Source organism: Mytilus trossulus, chromosome 10 (assembly GCF_036588685.1).
Source record: "Mytilus trossulus isolate FHL-02 chromosome 10, PNRI_Mtr1.1.1.hap1, whole genome shotgun sequence".
Taxonomy (NCBI): Eukaryota; Metazoa; Mollusca; class Bivalvia; order Mytilida; family Mytilidae; genus Mytilus; species Mytilus trossulus.
In genome coordinates, this window is record NC_086382.1 from 45,708,481 (window position 1) to 45,726,623 (window position 18,143).

An 18,143-nucleotide genomic window follows, 5' to 3' on the forward strand; every position below is an offset into this window, starting at 1 on the left:
TACTTCAAATTTATTTATTTTTTGGAAAAGGGAGGAGGGGGTTAAAAGCAAGAAATCTTAAACTGAATATAAATTAAAATCATATAACCAATTTAAAGTTCTTTGACTACATTTATTCCGAGTAAGAAACCTATAATGTGTCAAATATTTAATTACAATCCAAATTCAGACCTGTATCAAGCTTGAATATTGTGTCCATTTTTGCCCCAACTGTTCATGGTTTGACCTCTGCAGTCATATCCAGCTGTGCTTGGTGAAGCACTTTATTAACCTATAACATGAATCAAACACCTATTTAAATCCAATAGACAACTTTCGAGTTCGATGCATTTCCGTCAAAAACTTTGGTTTTAGTGAACATCACTCGTGCGTTTAGGTGGGCCGTGACTTCCGTTTCAATGTTGAGCGAGTGGTTGAAAAACTATAAAGCTATATTGCATGAATTATTCGGCAAATTAAATTCTCATAATTTACAATATGCACCACTGTCATTAAGGAATTGTGATAAAGTACCTACTGAACAAACTTTATTTCTAGTTTATCCTGCAAAATGACGATCACAAAGAGGCTTGATGAACGTGTATAGTGCAGGTATACAGGCAAGCCCCTCTATCTGGTAAATGACGTCACAAAGGCGCATGTAATTGGCGAGTTTTTTTCCGGTGACAGATGAACTCGAAAGTGGTCTATTGCATGATGTCCCAATCTATTTATATTTATGTTAATGTTTATATTGGGTTATGTGACTGTTGGTAGTATTTGGCGGTCATCTCCATAGTTATGTAGATAGCGTGTACCCTTAAATACACACCAAACTGATATATGTTATCGAGTACATGCTTTGTTTACTTTTTATTTCAGACTTATTGTAATTTTGATATACGTCTTGGTTTCAAATTGGTGAACATGAATCTGACAGCTAAGAAAGAACAGAATCTACTGTCTATCAAGTAGAAAAACATTGATCATTTGGACAAACAGTGGAATCTATTTAGCAATCAATGATATCTTGTTTAAAAAAATACTTCACAGAGATACAAATGTTCATAGTTTATAATTGTTCAGATTGATAAGTTGTCTTGGTAGACCACAATATATTGGCAGAATAGACGCTATTTTAAAGTTTTGAAGAATATGGGACGCTTATCTGGTGGAGCAGGTTGCTGTAAATATTTTTCTGAAGCTTAATTTTTTCAGAGGGAAGATGACCTGGATGCTCCAAACCATATATACAGATGTCTTATGTTTTGAAGTTTCCATCAGTCATGTGTCCATTGTCTTTTACCCCATTTTGGTTGTTCAAAACTGCTGTTTACATGCAAATTTCTGTCTCTTAGTATGATTAATAGGATAACTATTTGGTTGAAAGGATTCTTGAAAGGTCTCCATGTCTCGGACAAAGGTTCACCTGATCTGGGCATCAGTTCATGGATCATTAATCAAGGTTTAGTTTTTGTGGTAAAGTCTGTATTTCCAATACTTTTGGCACTAGGTCATCTATATTTAGTGTATAGAATTAGAATGATTAGTTCTTCAATTTGGTCATCACTGAAAATATATAAAAGAGATGTAGAATATTCTAGAAATACCTTCACGGACAATCAAATTTAAAAAAAATACTACTACAAGAGATTAATTTGATATTTGATATATATAGTTTACACCATGACAAGTTATAGATCCAGTAAGCATTTGTTCCAGACAAACAATAGTTCAAAAGGCACAGCATAGAAAAACTAAAGACTAAGCAACAGGAACCCCATCAAAAACTAGGGGTGATTTCAGGTGCTCTTGAAGGGAAATATTGGTGCCTTCCATAAAAATATCAACACAAACACTTATATAAAAAAAATTGTAAAGGTTCCACAGAACCCAGTGTCTCGCCTACTTTTGCTGTTAATCACACACTCAACAAAAGTGATGAAAAAAATCAATAAAAATATTCCTCTAGATACTATCTTTTGATTGTCAGAAGCTTCTGTCCAAGTTAGGTAAAAATCCAGGATAGTTTAAGAATCTTAAAAATGTTTTAAAAACTTTAACTGCAGACTATATGCAATGTTAACTGGCAGACTGTATATAATGTTACCTGGCAGACTTCATGTAATGTTAACTGGAAGAAAAACTAAGTCCATTATAAAGTAAAATAAGGGAAAAATGGAATTTTTTTTCTACAAAATTTACTTCTGGATACTAGCTTATGATTAGAAACATGCTTCTGTCCATTTATTAGTTTGGTACAATTCCAGGATAGTTAAGAAAGTTATTAAAATTTTAAAAACTTTAACCACAAAGTGAATGTAATGTTGCCAGGAAAAAAATATAAGTCCATTTATAAGTAAAATACAGAAAAAAATGGAATTTCATTTTTAAACAAATTTACTTCTGGATAACATCTTCTGATCATAAACAAGCTTCTATCCAAGTTTGGTACAATTCCAGGATAGTTTAAGAAAGTTATTAAAATTTTAAAAACTTTAACCACAGAGATAATGTTATGTTTCCTGGCAAAAAAACTAAGTCCATTTATAGGTAAAAAACGGAAAAAATGGAATTTCATTTTTAAAAAAAATACTTCTGGATACTATCTGATGAACATAAACAAGCTTCTGTCCAAGTTTGGTAGAAATCCAGGATAGTTAAAGAAAGTTATTAAAATTTCAAAAACTTTAACCACAGAGTGAATATTTGTGGACGCCACTGACGACGAGTCGACGACGGAATGTAGGATCGCTATGCCTCTCTTTTTCAACTAAAGTCGAAGGCTCGACAAAAAGAAGATGTGGAATGATTGCCAATGAGACAACTCGCTACAAGAGACCAAATGACACAGAAATTATCAACTATATGGCACTGTAAGGCCTTCAACAATGAGCAAAGCTCATACTGCATAGTTAGCTATAAGGCCCTGAAATGACTTATCGTCTATGTGGATCATTGTGTATCATGCTGTCTTGTATCAAAACCCTGATTAGTGTGGAATTACCATAAAAAGTCTGTAACCATTCTACACCGTGGTACTGCAGGATCTTTAAATAGTAATGTAATGATAACATTTAATTATGATCAGGAGTAAGGGAGCTTCAATTTGATTGCAAGGGGGTATAGGACAGACGTTTTGATTATTAATAAAAAGGCAGGATGAGACACTTTGAAAAAAAAGGCAGGATGACAATTTATGTATAAAAAAAGGTCAGAATAAACTAATAAAACAAAAAGCATGACCGAATAGTGCGATACATAAAAGTCATGATAGAGATTACAACTAAAAAAATGCAGGTAAAAAAAAATTCAAATGGTAGCCCCCTAAGTACTATGGACATTTGAGCTAATGCCACCATTTTTATGGCAAGCCGTTCTCGTCAAAACTATGTTTAAACCATTTTTCGAAAAATTTACACACTGAGAATTTAAAAAAAACACACTGAGATTAAAAAACTTAAAAACACACACTGAGAATTAAAAATTACACACTGAGATTTCATAAAGACGCACTGAGATTACAAAAAATGAAAAACACACACTGAGAATTAAAAATTACACACTGAGAATTGAAAATTACACACTGAGATTTCAAAAAGACACACTGAGATGAAATAAACTGAAAAACACACACTGAGAATTGAAAATTACACAATGAGATTTGTGCGCACATTTTATGCGCACAGATCTAATTAGCATAGTTATTCTGATTCTATTACAAGCTTAAACAACTAGGGGACAGAACTCGCTTTTCATCTGTAGCCTGGGTTCCTGACTCAAATTGACATTGCGATGTGAAGCTCAGAATAGGCCGGGATCCCAGACTATTTTTATTTGGCGCCATGGAATCCGCAAGGAAACTTGTCACAGAACTCGTGGATAACGAAGCGATGATGACCCGGCTTGCCAATCAGTTACAAAACAGATCTAACCGTACGAGTCCTGTCACTAGTCTGGCCAATTTTGCATTCCACAGTGGGAGTTGGAAGGCAAAGGGAGGGAAATCCCCTAGAAGCAAATCCTTCAAGATGAGGTACTTTTCTTGATTATGATATAAAATATAATTCTAAGCTAAATGATCAGTTATGTCCGTATACTCTACGAGGTACATGTACCTATTTGGATTGGACGGTGTGTTTATGGGCGATGCAGGGCGTGACGTCCATACTGCTACGTCGTCCATAGGATGTATCGTCCATACATTGAAAGATGCATCGACCATAGCCTTAGCTGCGGAACCGTAGCTCTTAGGTCCTTATGTTATTTTTTGACTATTTGCGGACCATAGAAATAGGAAAAATCCGTAGCTCTATGGTCCGCAAATAGTCAAAAAATAACATAAGGACCTAAGAGCTACGGTTCCGCAGCTACCATAGCCTATGACAAAATCGTCCATACTTTGTGAAGTCCATCGTTTTTTTTTTTCGGAAATAAATTAATGGTAAATATAACTTGTAAATTGTATAGTTCGAGATTACTCTGACGTCCAACGGCTGTTTTGCCAGACAAACTGGGGCCGTGGGACGTCCGCGCTCGTCCCATATCAAAAAGTGGATATTTGCCCATCCAAAATAGATGCGCTGCTTCGTCGCTTCTGGTGTCAACTAACGGCCTTGGAATTATATAAAATACTTGGAAAATACCAAAGCTTGAGTGTGGGAATTCATGTACTCAGACACATTCTTACCTTTTTAATGCACAAATTCAATGGGAACCAAATTTTTTTCAACTTAAATTTGCATGGGACATTGACTGTTTTATTAAGGACCATTCAATGTTTATCTGAGAGATGGGCCTGTGATCATGAGGAAGGGCAAATACATTCAATTTATTGCTGTACACAAATGTATATATTTGGCAGGGCAAAATCATTATTTACTAAGAATAGTGTTGGGGCAGGAACTTTTTCTGTTAATGATAATCATATGCTGTTAATGGGGGACTCAACCTCATTTTTGTCTCGCCTGTGACGAAAGTCACAGAAAGTGAGACATAGGTATTACTATCCGGCGGCAGCTGCGTAAACTATTTGTATATAGATAAAGCTTTATATTTCAGAAGGTTGAAGACCTGTATGCATCATACTTTGTATGCAGATACCTTATGTTACGAAGTTTCTGTCTGTCATATGTTCAATGTCCTTGACCTCATTTTCATGGTTCAGCGACTGCTTGAAAAAATTTTATAGTATTTTTGTTTTGTAAATTTCTCACTTTTGAGTAATGGGATACATGTAACTATAATTGGTATATTGGTTCCTTGCAATGTAAACATGTCCTTCAGACAGGGTTCACCTGACCTCAGCCTCATTTCATGGATCAGTGATTAAGGTTAAAGTTACATGATTAGGTCTGTTTCTCAGATACTACAAGCAGTAGGTCCGCTATTATGTGGTGTATGGAATGATTGTAAGGGATAAATGTCAGTCTGGCAGGTGTCATTTGTCCTTGACCTCATTTTCATCGTTCAATGGTTAAAGGTAAGTTTTTGAGTTTTGGTTTGTTTTTCTAATACTATAAGCAATAGGTCAACTATGTTTGGTGTATGGAATAATTGTAAGGTGTACATGTCTGTTTGGCAGGGTTCTTCTGACCTTGACCTCATTTTCATGGTTCATTGATCAGTGTTAAGTTTTCCTGTTTGTCTGCTTCTTCGATACAATATGCAATAAGGTCAAGTATATTTGATGCATGGATTGATTGTAAGGTGAACATGTATGTCTGCCTTGGTTTATATGACCTTGACCTCATTTCCATGGATCATTGATAATATAAAGTGTATGTGATACTTGTAACCAATCATGGTTAGTAAAACTTGCGAGACATTTCAGCGTGTACACTCTTGTTATTCATCATGTCCATTTGGGACAATAACTATTTCAGCAATTTTTTGTAACAATATTTGTTTCTTATCAAATAAGGCTTAAATTCCATTTGTATTTAACTTAAATTATCATATCTGATGTAAAGTAAGCACAATGATTTGTATTGAGTATGTAACAATCTTAAGATTAAAAAAAAATGACAATTTCTAACATTGACAATCATGATTTACTGAAAACAATTATATAATTTGCCTTTTTTCAACACGGTAGATCTCCAAACTAATTAGAATTTGGCATTTTGTAAGAACAGTATAGACATGACATAATGGCCCAATTTTATGAATAATCTTGGGTCATTTTAAAAAAGATATACATGTAGAATCTCTCGAAGTTGACTATTGGTATCTCAATTTATTCCCAACTGAAGATTCTTATTTTTTTCTAAAGCATAAACTTTGACACTGATAAATTTACATGAAAAACAGATTTAACAATTTTGTAAGAACAGTATACAAGGTAGATACCTGTCAAGTTTTATGACAATCCCAACAGTTAAAGGAAGTTTTTAAAGTCAAGTACATGAATTTAATCCCAACTGAAAAAACTATTTTTTTTCACATATATTGATTATAAAGTTTATAACATTTGAGAGCAAAAAATCTTAATAAAAATAAAATTTGCCATTTTTAAGAACAGTACCTAATGAAATAGCTTTAAAGTGTTATGAAATTGAAGAAAATCCCACTTGATTTGAAAAAGTAATGGTCATTTTCTGTCGTAATTAAATGTATGGCAAGCCGTTCTCATCAAAACTATGTTTAAGCCAATATTCCAAAATTTTTTAGACAGACTAAATAAACTGGAAAACACACACTGAGAATTGATAATCACACTTAGATGTGAGTATTATTAGAACTTTAATATTTTTAAATTAAAAGCTACAAATAACGTTTCATGGGAGCAAATTGCAAATCAACTGACACGCATGGCCACATATACTGGGGAAAAATCTGTCCGTATTTTATTTCAGATCCTAAAATTAAGAAAGGAAAAATTATTCTTATAGAGATCAGCAATATTACAGAGCCATCAGAATTAGGTTGAGGAAAAAATGAAAAGAAACTTTCTTTATTGGCAATACATTTTTGTAAGTAATGGTAATCCACCTCATGCTTATGAATTAGGAGGGTTTGATTTTAAACATATTTTGATTTTGATAAATTTAAATAAAATATTCATCGATCAAGACCTGTTTATTTCCTCTTTAGGGTTAATGCCCTGGTGTTCAAATTTCTGGCGTTGTTTGGATATGTTTTTAGAGATGGCAGTTATACATTTATATCTAAAAAAGGTTAGTGTTAACCTGGAATGTGATTTTTTTAACTTAAAAGTTCAAATTATCAAAATGCCTGAAAATTTAAAGAACTAATTAATTTTATACCTGAATAAAAATGCAATATTTGTGGATTAAGTAGTCCTGTAATGTTGTCTTTTGTGCCAAAGATGTAGTAAGGGGACTATTTTATCATAGCTGGAATGAAGAATATACAAGTGACATTTCATTTACAGTAAGAAGTCAAAAGGTGTGTTCATGAAGGAGGTGGTTCTTCTGGCAGGGCCTAATTCAAGCCTACCAAAACAAAGCAGAAAAGAAAAACTCCACCAAAATGGCCATGTTATGGCAGCTATGATATTTGAAAAAGACTGGGAAGAGGAGGAAGTGATGGCATCATTCTACTCAGCCTTCAGTTTCCTTCCACAAACAGTAAAGTGAGTATACATCATGTACATGTAGAAAGTCTCCCATTACTGGACCTTGTTATTAAGCTATATGTTTATAAAGTCACTGAGTTAGATATAGTTGTCATGAGGTCCATTTTGTCGGGGTTGATACCAAAAGAATCATTATCACCATTTACTATAAATAGAAACTTATTTCGATTCCATAATACATATGTATATATATATAGGATATGAACCAAACTTTCACAGGAGATACATGTATGTCCCTAGATACATAAAAGTTGAATGCACATAATATTGATAATAAGGAACATGAATTATTATTTAGATATACTTATACAAATCATTGAAAATAAACTAAATTTGATCCATGAACATTGAAGGAGACAATTATGGCAAGCCGTTCTCGTCAAAACTATGTTTTACCCATTTTTTGAAAAATTTACACACTGAGATTAAAAAACTTAAAAACACACACTGAGATAATTAAAATAACGTACTGAGAAATTAAAATTACTCACTGAAAATTTAAATTACACACTGAGATTTCAAAAATACACACTGAGAATTGAAAATTACCCACTGAGATTTGTGCGAGATTTGTGCGCATAAAATGTGCGCAAAAATCTCAGTGTGTAATTTTCAATTCTCAGTGTGTGTTTTTCAGTTTATTTCATCTCAGTGTGTAATTTTAAATTCTCAGTGTGTAATTTTTAATTCTCAGTACGTAATTTTAATTTCTCAGTGTGTGTTTTTAAGTTTTTTTAATAAGTTTTTTAATCTCAGTGTGTTTTTTTTTAAATCTCAGTGTGTAAATTTCTCGAAAAATGGCTTAAACATAGTTTTGATGAGAACAGCGTGCTATAGACAATCATCATGAATCCTATTGCGAAATTGGATACAGTTGTTAATACTGGAAATATGTTTTACAGAAACTTAGAAGTTCCACTGTAGAGATTAGTCTTTATCTGTCCCTTGAGCAAAGGGCCAGGGGACAGCACTAGTCAGTCTAGTCGGCCTGGAGTCAGAATTATGTGTCTGGGTAGGCCAAGGGTGACATGTCTTCCTGCAAACTGTTACCTTATGGGCTAGCATGTTAAAGATCTGGCTTGTACAAAGCAGGGTCAGTATCACTAGAAAAACCAAATAGCTAGAACGCCGCCAAAAAAGTCTAGAAATAGACTAAACATCTAAAAACTAGTCATTTACCACTTTATTCATATTATTAGCTTTCATACTCTAATTTTTGCCCTTTCCATAATTTTTAGCCTATACGTTCAGAACTTTTTTGTTATCCCTCTCATAATCTCAGATAATAGTGACCCTTTAGCAATGTTTAGTAATCAGAGATGGGTCCGATTACTTTCAATGTAATTGATTAAATTACAATTACCCTTACAGAAAAATAAGGCTTCTTGCAAATATTTGCGGCAATGTTGCTGCAAATAGTTGCGGCAATATTGCTGCAAATATTCATTTTTCGTATGCAAATTAGTTTTCTTGCAAACAGTTGCTGCAACATTGCCGCAACAAATTGCGGCAATATTGCAGCAAATGTTTGCGGGAAAATCAGTAGCTGTGATTGTTGCAGCAATATTGCGGCAAGTTCATTAGCTGCAATGTTGCAGCAATATTGCAGGAAAATTAATTTCTTGCAATATTGCGGCAACATTGCAGCAAATCTTTCAACAATTCAGGTGTAAAATTTGGAATTAAAAACTAAACATTTAATAATTTATGATTTAATAATAATAAAAAAAAATGTCTCTGTCCTCTGTAGGTTGAAAATGGTCTCTGTCCTCTATAGGTTGTCGTGTTACATCTGTGTAGCTTTCAGTTCTGTTTCTCTATAAGTCTCACTGTCCTTAAAGTTGAATTTTCTGATTTCAAAAATACTGCAAAATAAAAGTTGAAGAAGTTTAATTAGTAGACATAAAAAAAATAACTAAAATTATAAAGATACACAGATATAAGTTACTACTATATGGTTTAATTTTGGATGTAACTTGTCTTCTGATTGGCTGACGTTATTTTGTTATCAGCCCATATACATAATTTAGTCTTGTGACCGTGATATCATCAACGTTATATCATAGCTTTTTACGGTTTAAAATGGAATTTAGTATTAAATTATAAGAAATGACTGTAATATTTTTTCTGTCTTTTCAAAATAACATAACAAATTTGGTGCTCACTGTTAAATGACTCGCTACGTGTGAATTTGTTTCACTTAAAGCGCCAAAGTCTAAAAGTGATCAAGTCCTTCTAGAAATTGCATATAACTATAGAATACATTTAACCTCATGTCAGTACTAGGTTGTTATTGTTTTTTTTGAATATTTGTTTTTCATTGAACTATAACATAATTGGTCTAGTCTATTCTTTAAAATGTTAATTTTTGTGATAAGTTGTGTATATATATATATATGAAAGCTATGAAAGCTATACATTGTTGCCATTTGTTGACAAACCTCTTATTGGCACAGTTAAATCACAGATCTCTAATTTAATACCAAACTGCTTTTATTAGAAGATTTCTTGTTTCAATATAAGTAATGTTATTTCTAAAACATACAGTAATTAAAAGATTTAAAAAAATATCTCCTGTCTTACACAATATTGATAATATTCATGTGCATAAATCTATTGTCTAATACTTTTGCCAACTCTATTAAATTAAGAAGACTCTTTATTTATCACTATTTGAACTGTTAAAGAGCATGCACTTATTCAAAATGGTGGACATTCAACTCCATTTTACTTACCAAAAGATGTTGTCCAAATTGTGTGTAAACACCAATCTTCCTGAATCCAAGAGTCATGTCAACTGAAGGCTAGCATCTGCATTACCCAGTGTCAATAGAATCAATTGGATCTTTTGGATCTAACATGTCTAAATCCATTGTAAAATTCATATTACTTTGTTCCTGATAGAAGACATCTTTGTTTGTTGTATGCATGTTCATGTCCAGTTCAAATTTTGAATATATGTTGATCAAGGTTGCTTAGGGTATTGTTTCAATGTGATCCCTTTGAAATTTGCCCATAATTATAAATATCCATTGCCTAAATCTTGAATATTTGTTATTTATTATAATATATAAATAATTATAAATACATCTTTTTTATCTTTGGTTTTATAAGTTATAATGGAAATATATACAAACAAGAAATGCTCTGCCCTTAATTTGGCCTCAAACTCTGTGTACATTAATTTATGGTACTTCCTGTCTCTACAGCTCCACAGATAATGAAAACCAGATGTGCACATTACATTTCTATCACCAGCTCATATTACTAATTGAGATGAGAAAGATAATTTGTGTATAAATAATTTTAAAATAATGATACTAGAAATTAAACTGCAGGTGAGGCTAAATTCATTTGATGGAAAATATTAGAATTAAAAATATTGTTTATAGAAAAATGTCACAAAAAAGTGACAAAAAGGCATAATAATACATATAGAACAAAAAGTATTATGACTTAATTATTTAGATTAAATTTGTTGAAATGAATACCAAAGTATTCTTTCCTTACAAAATATCTAAAATTGTGATAAACGTGCAGTTTAGGAATTCTTTATAAGCATTAATTGTTATTTGAAGATTATTTCAAATAAATTATTCAAATATCCAGATTTATCTGAGTAAAATAAAGTATGACCATAACAAATTTAGATAATTTGAAGTAATTCCATAACTGAATGTTCAAAGAAACCATACGTTGTGTATTATTTGAACCTTAAATCTTTAAAAATGTAATATTTTAAAATGCTTGAAATATTGGTGCATTACTACATGTCTGACATTATTAAAGAAATTTTTCTTGCAAAGTTGTTGCAAATAGTCTTTCCTTAAATAATAAAAGAAAAGGTTCATGCAACTTTCTGGCAAACAAATTCTTTCTTGCAACATTGCAGCAAACTTGCTGCAATTTTCTTGCAAACAAATTTTGTTGCAGTAACATTGCAGGAATATTGCAGGTAGCTGCAACAACCTGCAACTTTCTTGCAAACACTTCTTGCAAACAAATTTGTTTGCCGCAATATTGCCGCTATATTGTTGCAATATTGCAGCAAACTTTTCATTTCTGTAAGGGTACTTTGTCATTTGTACGATTAAATTAAATTAATGATTACATCATTTCTGAAAGTATCTGATTAAATTAATGATTACATTGGCAAAGAAATCATGATTACATCTGATTACAATGAATTTAAAAACAAAAGATTTTGAATGATGTGGATGAATAAACGTTTAATATAACTATAGCATTTTTGAGAACGTATTTTATTTGGTTCAATTATAAAATAATAACTTCAAATTAAACGTCATCTATTTAAATAAACACCAAATTTCACTACATATATATACATTACACTTTATCACCAATGTTTTCTAAATTATTTTGAATTAAATTCAATTAAGATATATCATAATCAAGAGTTTTTTTGTTTGTCTTCTGACCTCTTTCATAATTTATATGTATTCCAAGTTGCAGTTTATGGAAGTTTAAATATGGATGAAATAAAGTTACGTTTGTACCAGTTAAAACTATGTTAAATTTTAATAGAAATGTTTAATCAAATTGTAAACAATATGTTTTAAAGTACTAAAAACCATTGCATTTTACACATCCAGTCCAAATACAAAAAAAAGTTTAAACAACATATTTGTCCAACTTTTAATTTAGTTTGTGCTAATTAGATAAATTTTCATGTCTGATTTATCTTTTATCATATATATTTCCCTACAGCTATACTCAATTGGTAATTGCAATAAAAACAAACCTTAATTAGTCTCCTACCTGTCAATTCAAAGTTGAAAAAAATCACAAATATTAACAAAAGATTATAATTCAGGGTTAAAGAAAAGTATTACTTGAATATATAACAGTTATAATCAAATATTAATATGAAGATCATTATAAAACGATGACTATACATGTATGTACAATATCTTTTACCAAGATAAAAGGTATATAATTGTATTATATGTCTCTGCTTAGGCTAATGATGACTTTTCAATACTGTAACAGTTTATTTTTTACTGAAGTAGACAAGCTTAAAGTAACCAAACCATTTTAGTATGTTAAAAATTTATCAAATATGAACAAAGAGGTTCATTTAATGACCAAAAACACAATTTTAGATTTTTTTCATTGTAATCAGAATGTAATCAAAAAGTAATCATGATTACAGGGTAATTTGAAAAGTAATTGATTAAATTATATTACATGTAATCAGATTTTTGGCTGATTAATGATTACACTGATTACTTGAAAAATTGTAATCAATTACAGCTGATTAACGATTACAATTACAATTACCCCAAGTCTGTTAGTAATTTACTTTTAATTATTAAGAGCTTGTGAACGTTGTTCTAATGTTACATTAGTATTACAATGTTTTTTTATGAATGTGTATTCATTTTACTGATTTTAAATTAAAAACAGGATTTTGAAATTTATTAGTATAAAATTTTGTACATAAACGACAATGCATCATAAAGCCTTCCTCTAAAGGCTGATTGGTATTAAAAAAAACTTTTGGTAATTTGACTAATTTCTATACTATCAGAATAATGTAATAAAAGACAACCAAGCTTAAAAGAAAATTGATTGCAACAGAGAAATATGTTTCATCAACATAAACCCAGGAGATAAACATTTCGGGAATCGTGGTTTATTTTGAATTTAGTCCTAAAAGACTAATATTGACTTTTAACCTTCAATATATCATTACTTCAATACTAAAACATGCAAATGTAATGTTTTTGATCAGGTAGGGGCGGGTTTTTATAGTAATGTCTTCTTAAAATTTCAATTGACCAGTATTTACCGCTGACATGGTCAATAGTATTGACTGTTTTTTTGGCCAACCATGAGAGGAATATTTCTATTGATTTTGAGGTGACAGAAGGTCAGGTCATGGTCATGACTTTATAAATATTAAATTAACCAAGTTCTAACATTGCACTCACAAAAAGGTTTTAATATGAGGTTAGCTGATCAGAGGTGTCAACTTGTACTTCACTTGAGGATTTGCGATCCCTCTTAGATTTTCTAAAAGTTAAGCCAATAATGAAGCTTTTAAATGACTTAATAAATGCATATCATAAAAAAAAATCCATATGATATTTATCCTTTGCACAGGGATATTAAAGACAATAACAGAAATAATCATATAATTTATAAATTTCAGACTTGAAATCATGTTACCTTGCGGTAATTCCTTGGTTAAGCCCCATATTAGTGGAGGGAATATGGATGGCCAGATTATACACCAGATTTTCTGTAGGAAGACTATTTATTTACAACCGTCGAAGCAACTTCTTGAGGTAAGTTTACTTAATTCATTTGTTCATGTACCTCAGCTGAGGTCAAGATAAGGATAGGGTCTTTTGGGTACTTCACTCCTCTTTTCCATTCAATTGGGTTCTGCAGTTTTATTTTTAGCTCACCTGACCCATCTTCTAGAGAACCACTGAATGGGTTCAAACCATTTAATTTAACAAGGTCCAGGTCAGATGAACCATGCCAGGCAGACAGGTACAGCATGTACCTGTCTGCCTGGCATGTATTCTTTTGATCTAATACTATATGCCTTAGGTCAACTATATTTGGTGTATGGAAATATTTTATGATCTTTATGTCAGTAGCGCAGGTTTCTTTTGACCATGACCTCATTTTCACGGTGTATTGCACAGTGTTAAGTTTTTGTGTTTTGGTCTATTTTTCTTAAACTATAAGTAATAGGTCAGCTATATATGTTGTATAGAAGCATTGTTCGCTGTACATGTCTGCCTGGTATGGTTCATCTGACCTTGACCTCATTTTCAAGGTTCATTGGTTTTTGTTTAGTTATCTTGGTTAATGTTAAATTTATGAGACAGTTGTAATAAATTAAAGCTTTATACTTAGGACAGAGATGGGGTCGATTACTTTAAAATTTAATCGATTGAATTACAATTACTTTGCTAATAAAATGTAATCGATTACATTACAATTACACCCTATTTCATATGTAATCAATTACATTAGATTACTTTTCTTTATTGTAATCATGATTACTTTAGATTACTTATGATTACATTGTATATTGCTATATCAAAGTTTTTTCATATCTTTTTATCCGCTTATTTTGGTGATTTTTTTTAAAAGCCTTAATTTATTCATCTTTTAAAAGAATTTATAGACAAGACAGTTACAGTGTAACATGTGTAAGGCCAGAATTTTTTAATTTGTTGGTTTACGGATCCGCCGACCCGATTTTGCCGATTTTCAGAATAAAAATAAAATTGACTTTCATGCTTTTTTATTCCCGCCGACCTTAACAAATGCATTATCCCTGAAAAATAATTAAACAATCTTTTTTTTATGAAATGAAATGCTTTAATCACTAACAAAATTGATAACACTTTCTGTAGTGAAAAAATAAAACTTCCAGTTTACGTTTCTAACAATTGACAAATAAATTATAAATGACCTTGAAATGTCGTTTGCGCAAATAATTTTGCGAAACGAAACCTGTGTTTAAAACCAACTACACAATGAGTTCGTTTCCCGTATTTGTAATCAGTCCGTAAGATGCATCATCTGATAGAAATAGACTTGTCCAAATGTACACAGGTGGAAGACATCAAGTTAAAGTACTGAATATTAGATAATCATTTTGAATTTTTTTGTTTTATAGATAATAAAAAAATATCGTCTATTTGGACATGTTGGATAAAAAAACGGGAATGCATGACAACAGATTAACCCGATATTCTCGTTTTTCCAGTGGACGAGTCTATTTCGTTTTTGACACGTGTGTTGAAACTTATTTTCGTACGACGTTTTTACATTTTTTTCTTAATCAGTTTTCGTGCTTGAAGATCATACTTCAACAAGTTTTCTGGAGTTGATAAAGAGCTACGCGAATCTGTTTTTCTTGTTTGTGAAATGACAATTTAATTTCGTCTTTTCCGTGCATCCCCCCTTTTTGTACGGAAAATTATTAGAATGTCATGCGATGTTTATGACAGCTGAGCAATACAAAATAGCATAACAAACATATTGTCAGAAAGGTGAAATATATATTTATTTGCATATTTTTCTGTCTTGAAAGATATTTTTTTTTTTTTTTTTTCCCGACCTACCGACCCGACTTTTTCATGGGGAAAATCCGTAAACCAACAAATTAAAAAACCCTGGCCTAATTTGATAAAATAGCTATAGACAAGTGTCCTTTCTCTATGTAAAAGATGTAACTTTATTTTTAACTACAAATTGTTACCAACTTAATTACTTACTAATTAACAAAAAAAAACTGAAAATAAGGAAAAATGAATTAAGTATAGTTTTATTGTCTGTTGGGACATAATTGACACATCCATTAATGTTTTTACAGGTGTTAATCACTACTTCAATTTTTCAAACAAACAATGGGGGGGCTTGGGTATTAAAATTTTATTGTCTTAATAACGATATAAATAAAGTTAAAAGTGGTTGATTGTCATTATTTGTTTGAAAATTTTTAATACTTGATCTAATTGAAATTAATATAATTATTGTCAGGTGAAAACACAAAACAGTTTTGTAACTTAGGAAAGATTATACATTTCTCTTTATATTAAGCAACAGTTTATTGTATTGATGAAACTTCTGACGTCACCTATTGTTTACTTTGCATATTGTTTGCAATATTTATGCCATATGTATACACTGTACATGTACAAAATATACTTGTTTATACTGGTGAGCCTTAAGGCTATTAAAGTTAATAAAGAAGAAAAATAAGAAAGCACATAATATACACGAATATATGGAAAATAAAATTCATTCAATTTTGTCAATAAATGAAACCTGGTTTTAACTTCCATTTTGAATTAAGTGGACTTATATATTTATGCCGACCATCAAAGTCAAATAGGAACTAAATGTTTTCTGCATTTGAATTTCAATGTATTTATGTAAAAATATTGGGTAAACTAATATGAAATTGGAGTTAATATCAAAAGTTTTCAATCAAGGAAAACAAATGCTTTCAAGGCATATTCTTGTATCATAAGAGCTCAATTTCACAAAGAAATATTGGACAGTAAATTTCTTTTTGTAAACTGTTAAAACAAAATAAAACACTTGGTTATACAAATTTGTTATATAGATGATCACATTAAACAAGGTCCCATCATTGTGATTACTAGTTTCATGATTTTTCATTCAAGCTTTACATTTTCTTATTTTCATCTTGTCTATCAAAAACTATTTTCATATTTATACAAGATTTGTAATCATCAAGTAATCTTATGAATGTAATCTTAAAGTAATTTAAAAGTAATCATGATTACACCTGTTTTTTGCCATGTAATCGATTACATTACGATTACTTGTAATCAGAAATGACATGATTACTGATTACATAGGATTACACTGCAAAATGTAATCAATTACAGCTGATTACGATTACTGATTACGATTACCCCATGCCTGACTTAGGACTATCAACATAATATCAATGATTAGTATAGAAGGCGAGACATTTCAGCATGTGCACTCTTGTTGGTTATTATCTTGAATAATATTATAGATAGAGATAAAATGTAGACAGCAATAATGTTCAGCAAAGTAAAATTTACAAATAAGTCAACACGACCAAAATGGTCATTTGACCCCTTTAGGAGTTATTGCCCTTTATAGTAAATTTTAAACCATTTTTTGTAAATCTTAGTTATCTTTTATAAAAATCTTCTCCTCTGGTTATTATCTTGAATATGATTATAGATAGATTTAAACTGTAAACAGCAATAATATTCAGCAAAGTAAGATCCACAAATAAGTCAACATGACCATAAAAGTGAGTTGACCCCTTTAAGGAGTTTTTGCCCTTTATAGTCAATTTTTATACGACCCCAAACATTTTTTGGGATTGTATATTGGTATGATGTTGTCTGCGTCGTCGTCGTCTGAAGACACATTGATTTCCAGATAATAACTTTAGTTTAAGTGAATAGATTTTCATGACATTTTTTCAGAAGATTCAATACCCCAAAAGGAAGGTTGGGATTGATTTTGGGGATGTAGGTCCCAACCGATTAGGAATTAGGGGCCGAAAAGGGGCCCAAAACTAGCATTTTTCTAGGTGTAGGAGAATAACTTGTAGAAGTATTTCAATTGCTCTAAAATCATACAGCAATGTTTAAAACCACAAGTAGACGGTTTGGATTCATTTTAGGGGTTATGGAGCCAAAGTTTAGGAATTAAGGGCCAAAAAGGGGTCAAAACAAGCTTTTTTCTAGTTTCAAGACAATAACTTATGTTTAATTGTATGGATCTCTCTGAAATTGTGCCACAGTGTACCATATAACAAAGGGGAGGCTGGGATTAAGTTTTGGGTTAATTGCCCAAAATATGTAGGAATTAGGGGCCAAAAAGAAGCATGTTTCTAGTTTCCAAACAATCATGAAAATAACTTGCGTTAAAGTGTATGGATCTCTCTGAAATTGTACTACAAGGTTCATAACTGCAATGGAAAGCATGGGATTGAGTTTAAGGGTTATTGCTCCAAGGGTGGTTCAAAAAGTTTTTTGGGGGGGATTTTTTGTTTACC

General features: G+C 31.3%; 1 protein-coding gene across 3 annotated transcripts in view; it reads left to right on the forward strand.

Moving 5' to 3' along the window:
• The first annotated feature begins 3,347 nt into the window (after positions 1-3,347).
• Positions 3,348-18,143, forward strand: part of LOC134687458 (uncharacterized) — a 34,387-nt gene continuing 19,591 nt past the window's right edge. The window contains exons 1-3 of one of the 3 annotated variants that reach the window (XM_063547773.1): positions 3,348-4,015; positions 7,376-7,576; positions 13,755-13,890. In XM_063547773.1, the coding sequence (XP_063403843.1) occupies positions 3,825-4,015; positions 7,376-7,576; positions 13,755-13,890 (528 nt within the window). In that variant the 5' untranslated portion in view covers positions 3,348-3,824. The other 2 variants (XM_063547774.1, XM_063547776.1) reach the window with 2 other exon arrangements.